Raw genomic sequence first — 18,865 nt, 5'->3', positions numbered from 1 at the left:
CTGGGAACTCTAGGGGGTCCTCAGAGTTACTATTAATATGTTGGATTCATTAGCATGAATCCAACATATTAATAGAAAAGATAATGTGTGTCAAACAAGTCTATAAAGCTATCTACTGTATGAAATCTATGAAAAAGTTGAATCTGCAACACAATTATATTCAATATACAGTCGTGGGGGTCCCTTCTTCGTCTCTTTCTCAGCTAAGGGGTCCTTGGCCTGAAAAACGTTGAAGACCCTGCTATAGGGTGTCTGTGCGTCTTTCTCTCACCAGCGCTCTTGAAACCCAGGAACCGGGAGATCTTGCTCTGGCAGTGTTCCTGCTCTTCATAGGTCAGCAGCTGGTAGACGAACTGCCAGATCAGCTGTTTGGCTGGAGTGTCCAGCACAGGAAACACGTCCACTATCAGGGTGTCCACGTTCCTGTACAAACATAATGCAAACATCAATATGTTATGCACCCTCTGCCTGACATCCTTGTGTTTCACAGCTAACACAACTAACACTAGTTCTGTGTTAGTGTGTTGATGCTCTGGTGTTGCAAGCTGTTTTTCTTATTTTGTAGTAATGTTCCTGCATTTCCTCTCTGCCCTTGTTGTTGTTATCCTGTCTTGTTAAACCGCCTTGTGATTATTAGTTATCGTCTCCACGTGTGTCTTGTTTAGTTCTAGCCAATCCCTGTGTTGATTGTACTTTGAGCTCACTTTTGTCTAGTTCCCTATGTACCTGTTTGTTGCTGTAAGTCCTGTCCGACAATTACTGTCCATGTGTGTATCTGTTAGGCTTAGAACCATCCGATATTGTTTATTGTTTGTTTGTGTCAGAGCAGAAACTTAGTCTACATTTTAAATGGGTGTGGGGGCTGGTAAAGGAGCTAGATAATGGATTGGGGGGGCGCTGGCCCCAAAAAGGTTGAGAACCACTGATGTAGGAGGATGGCAGAATAATGCCAGAAAGAGGCTGTGTGTGTTTGTGATCTTGGGAATGGAGTTCTTGACATGCACCCTTAAATTGAATAATGCATTCTATAGTATATTCACATTTGCAAGCCTCAAGTATCTCCACACTCATATCTTAACCAATAGAATTCGTTCTGTTCCTGATCCCGAATCTGATTCAGAACCAGATTGTGACCCAGATTTTAAATCTAATTATGACTCTGACCCTGATTTTGATCACGGTTTAGGTTCTCATTCTTGTGACGGGACTGACCTGTGTTGGAAGAAGGTCTCCAGGGCCTTGCAGACAGTGTATCTCTCCTGGACGGTGAGGAGGTGGTCTAGCTGCTGGCTGAAGGTGCGACCGTGGACTTTGATGCTGGGGGGAAGTATCTCAGCCACCCACTGGAGAGAACTAAGGGCTGGGGACCTGGACGACACACACACCCAGAGAAACCATACAGCACTATATCATCACTAACATCACTGACCAGGTTATCCTATCAAAATACATGAAAGATGATGTTAAATATTGTTTAAAAACCGAAACATTTCTGTGGCCTGTGTAGCAAGACAGTACAAGCTATAATAACATGCAAGTTAAAGGATAATAAGCCCTTCAAATAATTAGGGCATATAGACGTCAAATAATACAGACATAAAACACAAACAAGACACATAAATAAGTACATGAAAAACCAAATGAATAAAAACAACATTGAAATTGAAAATACATTGAAATAAAACTCAACAACAATCATATACATAAAAGATCTTTTAAGATAGGATCATCTCTTTAAATGGCACACATTCTTATGCGCTGTTTAATGTTATCATTGGCTAACGTGACTATCCTATTGCGACTTAATATAAAGTATGTAATTTATGTTTCAATGTCACCAAAATGACCACAGACCGAAACCTAAATTGCCAATCAGAAATAATCCTCTGTGTTTGATTCGCAGTGAGTGAGAGATTAATTCCTAATTTATGTTCTGTTCTGTTGTGAGCTTGTAGGTCTACTATTTTCAGTGTGCGATGCCGCCATGCGACAAAGTATGAATTAGGCTTACAACCACTTGAACCCCAGCATCCAAATTGAAGGGGAAACAAAAAAATTGCCAATACAAAGCTCAGAACGTGTTGTGTAGCAACGCGTTCTAAGATTGTAGATCGGCTATTTTTGGCAAATAAATGTGGTGTAGAGGGTGTAGATGCAACTCATGTCCAGTTTACTAAGGGTTTAAGTGGTTAACCTGGAGCGTGGCAGGGCCAGGTTAGGGGAGTCCTCCGCGTCGTGGTCTGAGGAGTAATCACATGGTCCCTCCTCCACCACCAACGTGGGCATTCCTCCACTGCCCTGTAGCATGGACACCACCTTCTCATGGGAGCAGTTCCTACAGGACAGGACGTAGAGCCAGGGAGAAGAGAGAGAGGGGAATCAGGGACATGGATGAAGGTATGCGGGGGGCAAAGAGGAGACGGGAGCAAGTAAAAGAGATAGGGAGGGAGAGAGGGAGAGTCAATGGTATAAGACAATGGTGTGTGTGTGTATTCTTATCCTATATTAAAATTGCCTAATGGGTGGGTGGGTCAGTCGTCTATGAAGTCATATCGCCCAGTCCTATGTCCAGTCTATGGCATGAGAACCACAGGTATAAGAGGCACTAGAGTTTTGTGTTACATTAAACTAATCCATAATAATAATAATAGGAGACAGTGGAATGATCACAAAGACTGAAGCATCGCCTTGTAATGTATTGACCATTTTCAACCTGGAGTCCCTATTACCGGCATGACTTTATAGATGAAAATCAAAATACAAATTTCACAAATTTCAACCATTTTTGAAAATAGCAACACTATCCGATCTACAATCGTGAGCCTGTAAGACTATTGGCTATTTTTGTATATTTAAAAAAATATATATTGGGCTCAAGTGATTAACTAAACAAAAGGACTGGACATATTGATGTACTGTACAGACAATGATTCAAAACCACAGAGCTACAGCATAGGGATTCCTAAAACTGTTGTGCAAAAGGCTTCCAGTGCAATAGCCACAGAAAATTGCAAATGGTGCAGGCACAATACATTTACACAGTAGTGTCTGAACATCATCATTCTCTGATGAACAACTCCCACCTTCTACCACTGCAGCATCTTAACCATGCTGAAGTCCTTGTACACCAGCAAAACAAATCAGTCTATGGCCGCAGCCATGGGAACAAGTGAGCAAAGCTATAATTGAGTTGTCAAGTTGGCGCGATACCAGGGGAAAGTAAACAATGCTTCTAGGTGAAATTGAAAAGATATTGACCGTGCTCCGTGAGATGAACTCTTAATTAAAGTGTAATGTAATTTCATCTTGGGTTGAACTCTTATCGGTACTTGGTAGGTGTCTATGGAGGTGAACCTGAGAAACACTACAGAGATGGTTGCAGAGGAGTTAGTAAATACTGTAGCAGCACCAGGTTCTGACACTGGGAAAAGTGGACATACGCACATGCACACACATGTCAGTGGTTCTTTAATTTCAAGGAAAGTTGCGGATTGCAGCTTTAAGTCAACAAATAATATTAGTCGACTCTACTGTAACTCTATGTAAGTCATTCTGAAATCACTTGATGTAAATATGTAATCCGATAACCACAGAAACACCCATAACTCTCACCTTTCATCCCTACTTTGTCATACTACAGTGTCAGAGTAGCAAAAACAACTCACGTTATGAGCTTGTAGATGGGCCATTTTTGCAAAAAAAAGAATTGTGAAAGTGGTTATGGTGTCTGTGGTTTTTATAATGAAAAGTATTAAAAAGAGCTCGCGACTAAATAATAACTCCATTGGATCACAGTTCTTTCCTGAAAAGTACTGTTTTGGACAAGGTTCTGACTGACAGCACGATATACAGTATAGAACTGACCTCATGTCCAGTCCATTGAGGAAGAGGATACGATCACCTGGTTTCATACCACAGTCTTCAGCTGGGCTATCTGAGAGTGAGATGGTAGATGGGAGAAAAAGGATCATAAGGCATGTCTTCTGGCGATAGCGCAGAACTAGCATACACACATGCATGCGAGCACACACACACACACACACACACACACACACACACACACACACACACACACACACACACACACACACACACACACTAATTAAGTGATTTATCATCCAGCATTTATGTGACTATGGTCGTACCGTAAATACCGTACAGTAAAGCCCATTTAGAAATGGAACAGGTTACAATAAGTAGGCTAATGAAATAGGCATGGAAATAAGGAATTCTACACTACTGTACATACACTGTACATGCATGCATAATATATGTTTTGCTAGTACAGTTATTAGACACATTTCAACTGACTGTTGAAAAATGGAACGCTTCTTATATACAGTATCTTGTAGAAGGCAATGATGTGTTTTCAAATCCAAGAAAACACATCAAAACAAATGGATGTTCCCCAGAGATCTGAGGCTGAATCTCATTACACAATGAGAGTCTCTGAATGCCGGAGGGGGGCAATTGTTTTGTTTTGACAGCACTCTGGTATCCCCATCATCCAGGCATTACCTTCTGCCTGTCTGCTCGCCACAGCACTGACTGTCTCTTAAATCAGATATCATGTAATGTTTATCTCTCGCTCTGTTATTATCTGACACTGAGGATATTGCATAACAGCCTTTTCATGTGGTAATCAGAGTCTCTAGTAGGCACATTCTCACACCACGAGGCGAGTCTTAGCACAGTGGCAGCGGAGCTTCACGCCAATCAATAAAAAGGGATTTCTGTTTGAATCACGACGAGAGCCAGGATTCCCACCCCCGCCATTTCCATATCGGGCTCTGTAAGGCCCACAGAGTCAAGCAGCTTCTGACGCTACAGAGCAGAGGTGGTGGTGGGCAGGCGTGATGCCCACATACACACACAGTTCCCTTGCACCTCTCAAAGCAAACACATGGAACATCTGCAATATTCCCCTTCTATATTATTCATCAGGATATTCTTCTCTATTTCTTCTACTTTGTAGTAGTATTAGCACATTTCAATTTAAGTTGAATTGAAATTATTTGATAGTCACTCTGAAGCTTCTCAAAATTAGTTTCCACAAGAACTCTGCAAAGTTACACAAAGTTCATTCAATATTTAATCAAAGGGACTGAGATGTTCTCTTGGATGATAGTTATGCAAGCAAAGATCTCATGAACGCCTCTGCCTTCAACATATTGTCTCGAAGACTCCATTAAGTTTCACAGTTACTTCAATGTACACTTGCGTAGGGTGTATTGACGATAAGGGCTTAGTGTGTGCAATAACAGGATGCACAAGCCCAATACTTAATGTACTTTTTTATTTATTGCGTACTCACTGCCAGACATATCTGCAATAACTAGATTACAGTAGGACTGATCATGTCCCTTTGAGTGTTTGTATTTATTCATGTTTTAATGTATGTTCATCTTTGTTAATAGCTGCATTGTTTTTTAATCTCTTGAGCTGTGCACTATAAGGGTCCTGTAATTTGACAATAAGACATTAAAGGTCTACAGCATGTCTGTCTGTCTGTCTGTCTATCTATCTATACATACATATATACATAATAAATACACAGGGAGGGTACGCATAGGAGTCTCAACAGTTTAGAATAGAAGCAGTACCTGGGATGACAGAATCAATGCAGACAGGTGCATGGCCTCGCAATGTGAAGCCAAAGCTTTTCTTTCCCCTGTAGACACGAACGGTCCTGAGGGAGAAAGCGGGGGAAAGAGAGTGGGGGAAAACAGAGACAGAGCAAGGCTATGATAAATAGTTCAGACGGGACAGGTAGTTTCATGTGAAAAGATCTCTAGAGCGCCATGAACAAAACTGTATCATTTTATATAAAGCTGTGATTATCAATTTTGGACCCAAAGTACAGTAGGCTACTGCTGGTTTTCATTCTGGTTGTTTAATAAGGGACTCATTTCAATTTGGGACACCAGGACAAACCCTAACATTAGAGTCACCCCAGAGTGGTATTTGGTTGTAGTTAAGACAGACTGCTCACTATAGTCAAGGAACAGTGAAACCCTTTTTCTTTCTTTTCTTTTTTTTTCCAGGAGCACAACATTACAGATCAACATTACAATTTCAAATAACAGGACAAAAGGCAGTTACAATACTGGAAAAATAAAAAGAAAAGACAGAAAAAGTTAAATAAATAAGCTCAAGGTTCAATTAGGCAATTAGGAAATTAGGCAATATATTCATCACAGATTCTTCTGGTTTTCATAGCTTTAGTGTTTGTACAATGTTTTAAGGTTTCTAAGTATGACAACAATAAGGCTTTAAAAACAACAAGATTTGGGCATTGGTTAGCAAATTTGGTATATGAAATATACCAAAAAAGAATTAAGAGAAGGTTGATAACATATATTTGGTCTACGCCTATTTTGGTCTACGCTTTTGAATTTATGAAATCATTAACATCAATCCAAAATACGACAGTAAGTACAATCCCAAAATAAATGAGATATTGTTTTGTCAATCCCAAAAGAACAAAGTGTGACCAACAAAGATTGGTATTGACAGGATAACATCTATGAAGTAATTTGAAAGTAACCTTGTGTACCTTATTTGTAACAAGAAATGTTCTTGGCAAGACCCAAGTGTTCTTCCAATCTATGTCATTATATAAATTATTCCAATAGAAAACTGTTGCAGAGATGGATCAATCTCTCTCTCTGAAATATTTATGGGGAGAAAAATTGTGTGAGTACATCATTGATCAGGATAATAAAAGTTGACTATGAAAATTAGATTGTTTAACTTCGGTAACTTAGAAATATTGTAATTACATCTCAGCAGAAAATCCAATCCTCCTAGTGAGTTGGGCAGTCATAAAGTTCCAAATTGAGTTGGGATTTTTAAGAAAAAGTTTGATCCATTTAATTTTAAAGGAAGAGTTTAGGGAGGTGAAGTCTAAAGCATTAATGCCACCATAACATTCAAAATGTTCAGATAATCTAGAGCTTTGGTTCTTTTCGATTGTAACACCAAGCTATTTAATCTTGTGCTTGACAGGGATCCCTGAAATAATAGTATCTGTGCTGTTTTTAATTGGAAGCTCACATTTTGAAATGTTCAATTTGAGACCAGAGGCCAATGAGAAAGTGTTAGACCTTGATTGCTACACCAAGTTGAGATTTCTCTTTTAAATATTTTTTGTGTCACCTTCAATACAACTGAATCAAGTGATGACACGAAAATGCCAACGCTAACCAAACTATCTGTCGCCATGGAAACTACGCGAAGCTACACCAATGCGAGGTGAAAACGGAGGCTCGTGGACATACAAGAGATGAAAGGAAGAGAATAAAAAGAAAAGTGGATGCATATATTCTTTGATATCCCCACACAGTATTGCAGTAAAAAAAGAAACGTTATGAAGAGTGGGATATGGAGGAGGGGAGCGAGGAAGGTTGGTTTGTTTTGGGCAGAAACGCTTGTCCAGTTCGGAGGCTTATCTGCAACATGTTAAGGCTGCAGGGTTCAATTTGTGGGATATAGTGGGGGATCCATGACTCATTTTGATATCCGCCTCCCTGGTCATTTTCATGGCTGGTGGGGATGTTTTATCCCTGCTTCTAGTCAGACTTAATTAAGTAGATGCATTTCCTTTTGGCAAATGTAAACTGTCTGATATGTTTGAAATGTATGTTTGATAATATTATAATTTAACAATTAATAAAAAAAAACATAGTAACACTGCGGCATCCCTATTTCGAGGTTGTTTTTTTGTCTGGAAATTTAGCTGTGCTGATTGGTCAGCTGACATACAATCCCTAGGGTAGTAGATACTGTAGCCGACCAATAACTTCCCTCCCCATGGCATTTAAATGTTGGTAAAAGGTTATGTGATAAACGTTTTTGTAAGATGTCAAAGCATAAACATAATGGTGTGTCCAACATGTTATAAAGATGTAGGTATTCAGGAAGTACTGTACCAAGGGTGTTACGCAACAATACTGTTGTACGTTTATGAATTAGACAGTATTGTGAAGGGCTGTGGCCGTACCATTTCAGCGCGTAGCTTCTGATTACAATGGCCACTTAAAGCCATTATAGGTATTCTGTCCCCCATCATTATGTCACCTACTGCAATGAGCTGTGTCCTATAGTTAAGTGTCCAGCCAATATGAATACACTTGACATTCACTCACACTGCATCAAGGATAAGTGAGTGAGTAAGCAGGGAAGGGGGCGGAAGATGGTGTGTAAAACATGTCAGGATCGTGGGTGGGTATAAACGGGTACCGTGAAGCTGATGTTCTTACTCAGCAAGTGTGGCGAGGGAACAGGGTGATAATTTGGTGTTTCTGCGAGTGTTCAGTTCATTTCAACCTTTATTGAATTGAGCTGATATGATATGTGTACAGTATGTGTACAGTACTGTATGTGTGCATATATGCTATTACATTTACATTGTAGCCATTCCAAAGCTGTGTTGACCTTCAGTGATCCCAGAATTATCGTATACATGCGCATAAGGGACAACAATATAGACAATAGAAACACCAAGGAGACAAGTAGAAAGGATTATTGTAACCGAGAGAGAACAACAGTTGAGAAGGATCATCGGATTCGTTTCTTTGCCTAATAGGTGTGTAGGCTTTGCCCTGTAATCCTGTCCCATTGTAGTGTTATTAATCAGTGTGATAGAAGACTAATCGTTAACACTGCAGCATTTGCATGTTGAATACAAGTCCCTACATCCAAGAGCACTTATACTGTACTATACAGTATGTCATTTAAACACATGAACCCTAGCGTTCCTAATCTGGGAACACATTGGAACATTTGGCGAAAATTTACAGAAAAATCTACAGCAGATCTACAAGCTCACAACACGTTGCGTTGCAATATGTTGTGATCTTGTAGATCTGCTATTTTTGACAAAGTATTCAGTGTAGAGGGGGGGGGGGGGGGCTAGTATAGACCCCTGGGGGACCCCTGGAGTCAATTAAAGCCCAATACAGGCTCCTTCCAACGTCCGAACATTTGTTCGGAAAGGGAAGTGATATAATTACAAATTAACGTCATTCAGAACTTGTGATGGGCGGTTCAAACCGGTCCAAACTTTTCTTAAAACTCGTGCACCCCCAGATGTCCTGACTGTCCGAACTAGTTGGGAAAGCCTGTCCAACCCGGCATTAAGGATACAGGGTTTAAGTGGTTAAGCTGCAGCGAGGATAACGTCAGCATGTCAGCACAAACAATTGATTCAAGAATCCCACGTATGACTCATGCACACACCGTACCCACCTCTGATTGGCTCCCACGTGTCCAGATATTCCCGAGGTGGACTTCCTGTACCCTCTGTCTCGGTCTCTCTCGCCTCCTTCTCCCCTCCCTTCCCCTGTCTCTCCACCGTTGTTCCGCGGCACGGAACTTGCCCGCTTGCCGCCATGGGGGCGATCAGGGTGGTCCTCGCTGCGGCTACGGCGGAGGCGTGAGCCCTGTGGCTCGCTGATGCTCTTGCTGCGGTAGATGCGATCGATGAGGTTCTGCGAGATGGCCTCGTCGAAGCGCTGCCGGTGCTTCTTGGGAATGAAGATCCTGCTCAACATGGCAGGAGGAGGAGGAGAATAAGAAGAAGGTATAGAAAATAAAGGAGAGGAGAAAGCAGCATATGAGGGGAAAAGTCAATGGGAATTGATATTTTTGTTTGTTTGTTTTTTAGTTTTTTTGACGACTAGTTGTCTTTAGTTGTCACTCTTGGTAATGAAGACCTGTTTTAAATGTGGTGGAGATGAGTGAAGGAAAGGCACAGCCAACGTGTGAGGGTCAATAGTCCATGTATTGTCTATAGAGACTGCATTACTTTGGTGATATATTGTCCAGTTGCCTGCAGTCTAAATGATCTGTCTGCCTCATGAATTCCCCTCAGATGATTTCAAAATCCATGACCAAACAAGAAAGAAGCCTTGGATTTATAATTCCAGATAAAATAACAGCCCAGAGACGTCAGCAGCTCGTCACGCATCCAGTCCAAGGGGAGCCCAGGAGGGACAATGAACAGGACCGATAGTTTGCTCTCAGAGTAACTGAATTCACTTCAAGAGGTTTCCAATGAGTGAGACCCCCCATAAAGTCTTCTGTAACATAATAAAGATAAGCTGATGCCATCCGTGAGGTGACGGTCAATCCTTAGAAGAAGAAAAAAATAACCGGTGGTGCCGATGTACTGTACAGTGTGTCTGTCTCTGAGGAGAGCCAGAAACACATGTTCATGATGTCTATCTCTGTTCTGTGGTGCCTTGTCGATGCAGAGGTACTGGAGAGACAGAATAGCAACAGCAAAGGTGTGGGAGTGAACGAGTGGATTTTTTCATTCTCTCTGTCCTTGTGTGTGTGTGTATGCGTGTGTGTGTGTGTGTGTGTGTGTGTGTGTGTGTGTGTGTGTGTGTGTGTGTGTGTGTGTGTGTGTGTGTGTGTGTGTGTGTGTGTGTGTGTGTGTGTGTGTGCGTCTCTCTCTCTCTCTCTCCTACAGTATGTCTCCATCTCTCTTGTTCTGTATGTACGAATAGTAATTGGCATCTCACTCTCTTCACTTTCACTTCTCTTTCAGTTTCTATCACTTTCTCCTTCTTCCTTTTTTGCTCTCCCTGTTTCACTCTTACGCCTGATTTATTTATATTTGGTTGCGCGCCGTGTTGCACACTGAAAATAACAGATTAACTTTCTTCTCCCTATTTCTTTCTCCGTCGCTCTCACATGCACAGTGCACACGTATACCCACTCTCTGCGCACATCACCTCAGTTCACCATTGTGTCAAGCTGTCATCAGTTTGCTGACTTAGGACCTTTTGGATTTTCACATTTCCAAGCACATGACAGGTAGACGTAGACATCAACACCATTATTCCAGTATCTCAGCTACAGTGAAGCTCAGAGGCATCGGTGTGTGTTGATTGATCATCAACAGACAGTATTCACCATTTACACACGGTTAAGAGTGGTGATGGATCATGTCTCTTGAGTAGTAGAAGATATAGAACAAAGTAGTAAGTAAGTCAACTTAATTTATAAAGCTCCTTTTAAAACAAGAGTTACAAGGTGCTGTACAATGAACAAAAACAATCATCCATCCATTCCATTTTCTTCCGCTTTTTCGGAATCGGATCGCGGAGGTAACAATTCCAGCAGAGAATCCCACGCTTCCCTTTCCCGGGACATATTGGATACTTCTAAGTGGGGAATCCTGAGGTATTCCAAGGCCAGCGTAGATATACTGTATAATCCGCCTATCTGGTCTTTGATCTGCCCCATGGCCTCCTCCCAGCTGGACATGTACCGAAGACCTGCCTAGGGAGATGCTCAGGAGGCATCCATACTACTACTGTGCATGCCTGAACCACCTTGGTGGAAAGGAGCCACTTTATCCAACTGGATGCTGCTGAAATATTTCTGCGCGATACAGCGATATTAGAGCACTGTTTCTGCTCCAGCACCACTCCGGGGACAACATTTTAGCACCGATATAGCGCTGTAATGTACGTACAACAGTCCTTAGCTTTGGGGGGGCGGGGTTTGATGCCCCCCGGAGCTTGTCGCCCCTAGGCTGCAACCCCTTGAACTCTCTGCTTTACGCTGGGCCTGGTGTGTTTTAACTGACAACTTTCACACTAAACTATCACACTGACTCTGCATTTCTATTACTAAGGGGAGACAGTTCTAGAGAGTTGGGGCTACCACTGCAAAGGCTCGGTCACCCTTAGTTTTTGGCCTAGTTTTTGGGATAGCCAGAAGGCCTTGGTCAGAAGACCCGAGAGACGTCACATTGTCAAGGGGATGCAGTAATTCAGATATAGATTGTAGAGCCAGCCCATGTAGTTCTTTATAGATGATTAAATATTTGTAATCATCTACTGTATAAATCACACCTGTAACGAAGGATACGACGCCCAACATGAAAGCACCTAATTTGGGCACAATGCCAGTGTGACCTCACAGCAGGACGTCACATCTCTAGTTACGTATAAGTCAGCCTTTTCCTAGAGACACTGCTCTGCTACCAGACGAATAGAAGAATATTCTCAGATACACCACGAAGGAATAGACACATACATTCTCAAGAGGTTCAGAAGTATAAGCTACATATAGCTACATATATTCTCCATAGAGACACAGACGAAGAACCCCATTGAGTGGACTATAATTCCTATAGATAGTCTATATGATGTCATAACGTCATATAGACAAGTATAGCCACCAACCTCCATCCCAGGTACCAAGATTGAGTCTTACACAGTCTTCCACATCTATACATATACATATTTCCATATTCCATTGCACTCTGGCCCTCCGGGTCTCAACCATACTGAGACCCACCTCTGCCCTACCACCGTCATCTGAGGTTTAAAGTGACGTACTCGCCCCCCAACAGCGTCCTAAGAGATAACTAATAATAATATACTATTGTAAGAACAGAATATCTTGTGCAACACAATATCCTTTCCTACAACACCAGTATGATATGTGACCCCTGTCATGTATTAGTTTGTTAGAGTATACACACACACACACACACACACACACACACACACACACACACACACACACACACACACACACACACACACACACACACACACACACACACACACACACACACACACACACACGCACGCATACACGCCACAAAACAGCACAGAAGGAAATGATTTGTTCACAAATGCCTAGCAACGATAGGTAAAGATTGAACAGGGAGGCTCAGGCCACACTGCTAATAGACTCGTGTTTGCTTTTTATGCTTCATACACAGTTTGATCATACTGCACCTCCATGCTATATGTCTTTAAGTCAGATATGTTGGAGCCCTGTACATGAACAGAGAGCTAACTGTGTGTACAGGGGAATCACGTGGCATCTTCCTGAGCGAAGACCCAGTGCAACAGCTGACAGCAGAGAACAGCATCTCATTCAAGTGATCAGATTCACTGGCAGGAACGCAAGACGCCCACACACACACACACACACACACACACACACACACACACACACACACACACACACACACACACACACACACACACACACACAGACACACGTGCAGACGTGTGCAGGCATGCAGGTGCACAAACGTACTTGCATGCACACATGTGCATGCACAGACAATTTCTCGTGCATGCTCGTGCCCAGTCAAATGCACACAGATAACAGTACACAGACAGAGGAACAGCTTAGTAGATAAATGAATAATAGTAGATCATCAGCGCTTCAATTTGTAAACACAGTTTTAATCGCTCACTGCAAAGAAAAAAAGGAAAGCCTTGCAATGAATTCATTGACCAAAGATATAAGTTGATCAGTGGTATGCTGTTTGGATCCCAGTAGCATTAAAACTCAATTGACCGTGGCAGCTTAAACCCAGAGTTGGAGAAAAAACTAAAAGCACAATACTTTTAGACTCCCACCAACCCATATGTCATTTATGAGAGCTTGATTCATCACTAAGCCCCCTCACAAATGTCACTGTAACTTTCAGCTGTGACGACTAGAAGAATCAGCAGTCGAAGAGTGAGTTCTGCCAAAACTACAACACCAGTCAATTAGCAACAAAAACGTGCACGTGTTTGAGAGAGAGAGAGAGAGAGAAGAGAGAGAGAGAGAGAGAGAGAGAGAGAGAGAGAGAGAGAGAGAGAGAGAGAGAGAGAGACACAGAGGGAGAGACAGAGGGAGAGAGAGAATGGGGGGGCAATAGGCACAATGCTGATGCACTTGTCCAACAAAAGCTAATTATTGCTGCACTCAAAAGACAACTTTGACAGCTAAATAAAGCAAATGGGACACAGATACTGTACCACATGGAGAGGTAAGGGAGGAGAGAGATGGATACATGCAGGGAAGGCGTCAGGAGAGGAAGCACGAGATTAAGACCAACTAAAGCGCGAATGTGGTCATTGTGTGTGTGTGTGTGGGGGGGGGGGGGGGTCCATCTGCAAACCAGCGTTTTCCACACTCTTTTCTCTCTCCAATTTAGTCACTGCCAGTATAGTCCATGTCATTGCCAGTATAGTCCATGTCATTGCCATCCCCTACTTGTTGATCTTGGGGAGCAGACAACTCTTCCAGATAATGTGTAAACGGTGATATACTGTATCCTCTTCTCTTTATTGTAGGTTGTAACAGGGAAATAGGAGTGCTACAGTTTGTAGACCTAAAAAGCCTCCTTTTTTAACCACAGTTTTTGGAACCAGATTAGGAATCAGAATGTTGGGCCAAAAATGTGCACATAGTGTCGTTGTAATTGTTATTACAATTGATTATAATCGTTTCTAACATTCCAATTGATGCAGTTGACTCACCACTTTAAGTGATTTTGTCAAATATTCATGGTACTATGACCATGCACCTTTTGTAAGTTGGTCTGGATAGAAGTACATTTGCCATGATATGTCCAAGGGTGTGTGTCTGTTTGCATCATGTGTACGATAACTTAACCAGTAACCACTAATTACTAAGTAATTACCACTTAATAAGAAATATTATTATCTGCCATTATGAGCAAAATGATTTCCTTAAAGTTTTGTATTTTTTGGGGCTTTTGACCTCTGGTAGCTATGTGGTCATCACAGCATCTGTTTGAAGTGTGATTCCCAGAAGTCCTTTGGAAACTCAACTAGTAGCACATGGAAGCAGCTCCCCAAAACAAAGAAAGCATGTTCAGAGAACGGCGAATGTTTTGGAAAGCATCAGCAATGTCATCAGAAGTATTATCTCATAACATAAATAAATACATTTCCACTTCCTCAGAGCGCCTGCGTCATTTTGGCGCATGTGTCAGGGGCAGACAGTTGCAAGTGAAACGGTAGAGAAACAGTGGTCAAACAACGCATTTATGTGGAAGGGGTTTAGTGAAAAAAATGCTGGTGATACATTCTGTCAAAAACTTGAAAAAGTTACACAGTATGACTTTAAAACGAACTCGGTGCTTGATTTGACCTCATTTACAAAGACTGGCAATCTATTAATATCTGATGTGGTGGGTGGGGGCAGGGGAGGAGGTGGAAGGACGAACATTTGGATTTCTCCAAAGGGAGGAATGACAAGCAGAAATCTACACAAGACTTCATTTCAATTCACATGAATCTGGATGGGCATGCTACAGGCTAGTGAGGCTGCTATGCTGTGTGCACTTTCTGTTAACATACGTAGTAAATACTGTGTGATAGTGGTTGTGTGTGGGCTCAATATTAAAGCCGTTAAAGCTTTGGGACAACCCCTTTAATTATTTGTTTGTTCTTTTTGTCATGCAGACACATGGTTAATTGTAGTAGTATGCCACACATGTACTCAGTCCAGTGGAATTTATATATAATTAAATGACTCATAATCTGTTATTAGAGTCACTGTGTGAGTGTGTGTAATGCTAAAACCTGAAAGTGAGTTTGTAATGGGTTCCCTCAACAAATTTACTATGCTACTACTATAACTATACGTATGTTGCCATCTTGAAAAAGAGTTGGAAATCTCAATGTGGTATTACCCTGGTTAAATAAAGGATGAATAATAATAATAATGTTTCTGGTTACCATAAGCCAATGATAGTTTCATGTTTTGCTCCACAACATAAATTGTACACTTTTTAATACTGCAAACATGAAGTCTGAAGCTATGTGCTTCTTTAAATGTCAAACTAATGAATTGCCAGTGTGGTTAAAAACATACAACACATACAGTATGTGTTGTGGTGGTTATCTTGTTGAACAAAATTCCACACGCCTTTCTTAGCTACAGACCTTATTTTCTTAATTTGTCCAAAACCCAATGCAAAGTAATTCCATTGTAAATCTGTGGTGGGAAGCCATGCTGGAGAAACCATCTCCGTAGTGAATTCCTCAAGAGCCTTGTCTGCTTGTGTGTCTCATACGCCGTCTCCCTCTCAGAGCCGGCCAAAAGCATAAGCAAACTACGCAGCCGCATTTGTCTGATTTATATACTTATATACAGTATATCACGCACCGAAAATAGCTGATCTAAAAGCCTACTACACGGTCAGATCCTTAGTATCAATTTATCCACTTGTAGCAATCATTTTATGCACACTACCGAGATATTACTGCTCACTGAAAATTACAATATCTTAATATCGTAACATACACACGCATTCACACGCACACATTATCACAAAATCCACTTGGGATAACAGGTGCTATTAGCTTTTTGCCAAATAACACACAGACATGCCCATTGCCCACAGACGCACATGCTTTCTCTTCCTGGAAAGTCAGCATGCGGAAATAGCATGAAGCCTTTGTTCTTGCATTAAAAAAAGAAATAAAACTATTTGAAATATTGTTCAAAGTTACCATCAATGATGTCATTGGTAGGCACATTTTCAAACCATCCACAGTCCACCTCTCAGACACCGGGTGTGTCAACAGAAATGGCAAACGTCCCATAGTCTGCATTAGAGGAAACGTACAGTATATGGAGATGATACAAAAAAGGCAAAATGTCCAGGAGAGAAAGCCTTAACCAATAGGTCACAACTGTGCGACTGATGCGTCACATGCCGTTGTGGGGAGTTCAACAATGTTGAACTCCACAGTTGGACGCATGCGTTGATACTCCCCTTCAGTCACGCATGTGTGTCCGTACCCTTACGGGCAGTAGGGCCATCTCTGCTGATAGCGTACACACGCGCACACACACGCACACACACGCACGCACATGCGCGCGCACGGGCGTGTGCACACACACACACACACACACACACACACACACACACACACACACACACACACACACACACACACACACACACACACAAAATATCAACATGTCAAGGCACTCAAACCACACACACAACTCAAACATGTACAGTAGTGCATTTATTATGCTCTTAAATGATTCAAACATGAGGATCACCATTTTGTGATCAATAGAGCAAATAACAGAGCAGGGACATGCACCTCACATGCACCCGAAAACCAATGGGCATGCAAACTGTGTGCCAGGTGGCGGGATGATCCTGTTAGTCGCCCGCTGCTTATCAATGTCCGGCTCTCTTGCCACAGTGCCTTGCTGCAACACAAGCCCTGAATGCGTTCACAACATTACAAGCACAACTACAGCTATAAACCAGTGTTTCTCAAACTTTTTTCATGTATTTTGCCACAGACCCCCATCTGAAAAGATTTAGTGCCAGGGACCCCCAGAAAGGAAGATTTCTTCTTTATTTTATAAAGGTCTAACTTATTGTCTCCGCCAGGCCGAAAGGCATGGCGAGAGAGTATGTTTTACCCCCTGTCCGTCCGTCCGTCCGTCCGTCCGTCCTGTCCGTCCGTTAGCAGCTAATCTCTGGCACCGTTGGCCCGGCCGCTGCGAAACTGTGCACACACACTCCCTGGATGCCAATTCAGAACCTCTGGCCCACATTTTTCAGATTGGCCTGTTATAGCGCCACCAGGAGGCCGATATGTGCAAAACACATTTATTGATACTACTCGTACAGATTTTGTCCAAACATCACACAAATCGGTACACAGTATCTCTACAGTCATGTGATCAACACGGATTGATCCGATTTCCCATATTCCATCCTGATTGCCTAAGATTGGCTTCCAAAGTTTGCAGGATTGGTCCATTTTGAACAAAATGCCTCAAATCACGAACGCAGCGTGCGATTTCCGTGAAATTTCACACGCACATTTCTATTAGGCAGAGGAAAAAATGCCACCCTTTTCACATTGGCCTGTTATAGCGCCACCAGCAGGTCTAATTTTGCACAACACATTTTTGGAACAAAATGCCTCAAATCATGAATGCAGTGTCCGATTGCAGTGAAAAGCCCTTGAACAAATGGCACCCTTTTCACATTGGCCTATTATAGCGCCACCAGGAGGCAACAATAACGTACCTGACCTGGCGGAGACCTGTGCTCCGAGGAGCACTTTTTCTAGTTCCTAATGTTTCACAAGATTTTTCAAAATGATTCAACAACAGCAGATCTACAAGCTCACAACACGTTGCATCTTTATCCATTGTGAGCTTTTAGATCAGCTATTTTTTTTAAATATATAAAGTATTTGCAAAGAAAATATTTGCAGGTGCATTGGACATTGACAAATGAAGCAATCATGAACAAATATTCATGAACAAAAATCCTGTGCAGGATTTCTGTTTGTCCATGATCGCTTCATATATTCAAAGTATTAAATAGGGGTAAGGTGGTTATACTGATTGTGACCTTATTTTGCTGGGGACCCCCTGGAGCCCCCTCAACGACCCCTGGGAGTCCCTGGACCCCACTTTGAGAAACAATGGTATAAACAACATGCATAGGTAAACAACCACATCTCAATAACCTTGTCCTTTAGTCATGAATAACTCTCCTGTTTAGAGGTCTGTCAGAAACCCATTGAAAAAACACTTCAGAAGTTATTAACCTTAACCTTAACTACAATTCATATGAAGAAAAAAGAACCTTCAAACTAAACCAATATTTGAACCCGAAGTGAACCTGAAATAGAGTTGAAGTGAACAACGTCCTCACCCTAGACAGCTCATCTTGTCAGCATTCTGCCATGCTTCACCAAATCAGCCCCGAACCTGTGTCTGTCGGCAGTGAGCGGGAACAGCGGACAGAACAGCGGACAGCATTATTCCACATGTAGCTACATACAGCACAGCTCTCCTATAGGAGGACTGCTATGATAGCTGGAGACAGAGATGCATGGAGGTTACGCCTCGGTGTGTTCAGGCAGCCCAACCCACAGTGTGAATGGATACACGCACGCACGCACACGCACACGCACACACACACACACACACACACACACACACACACACACACACACACACACACACACACACACACACACACACCACAGCGGGTGGGAACAGTGAGGTGGGGGCTAGTGCCTAAAGAGAG

General features: G+C 42.1%; 1 protein-coding gene across 1 annotated transcript in view; it reads right to left on the bottom strand.

Annotated features, from left to right (window-relative positions):
• grid2ipb (glutamate receptor, ionotropic, delta 2 (Grid2) interacting protein, b) overlaps positions 1-18,865 on the bottom strand; it is a gene marked incomplete at its 3' end in the record, with an annotated part of 54,091 nt that overhangs the window by 16,587 nt on the left and 18,639 nt on the right. The window contains exons 5-10 of the mRNA XM_084078477.1: positions 9,250-9,543; positions 5,604-5,689; positions 3,865-3,934; positions 2,195-2,335; positions 1,213-1,368; positions 272-423 (exon numbers count right to left, since the gene is read on the bottom strand). Coding sequence (XP_083934603.1) covers positions 272-423; positions 1,213-1,368; positions 2,195-2,335; positions 3,865-3,934; positions 5,604-5,689; positions 9,250-9,543 — 899 coding nt within the window. The remainder of the gene's footprint in view (positions 1-271; positions 424-1,212; positions 1,369-2,194; positions 2,336-3,864; positions 3,935-5,603; positions 5,690-9,249; positions 9,544-18,865) is intronic.

This window comes from Gymnoscopelus microlampas (assembly GCF_963454915.1).
Source record: "Gymnoscopelus microlampas genome assembly, chromosome: 14".
NCBI classification, from domain to species: Eukaryota; Metazoa; Chordata; class Actinopteri; order Myctophiformes; family Myctophidae; genus Gymnoscopelus; species Gymnoscopelus microlampas.
This window is presented reverse-complemented; position numbering and strand designations above follow the sequence as displayed.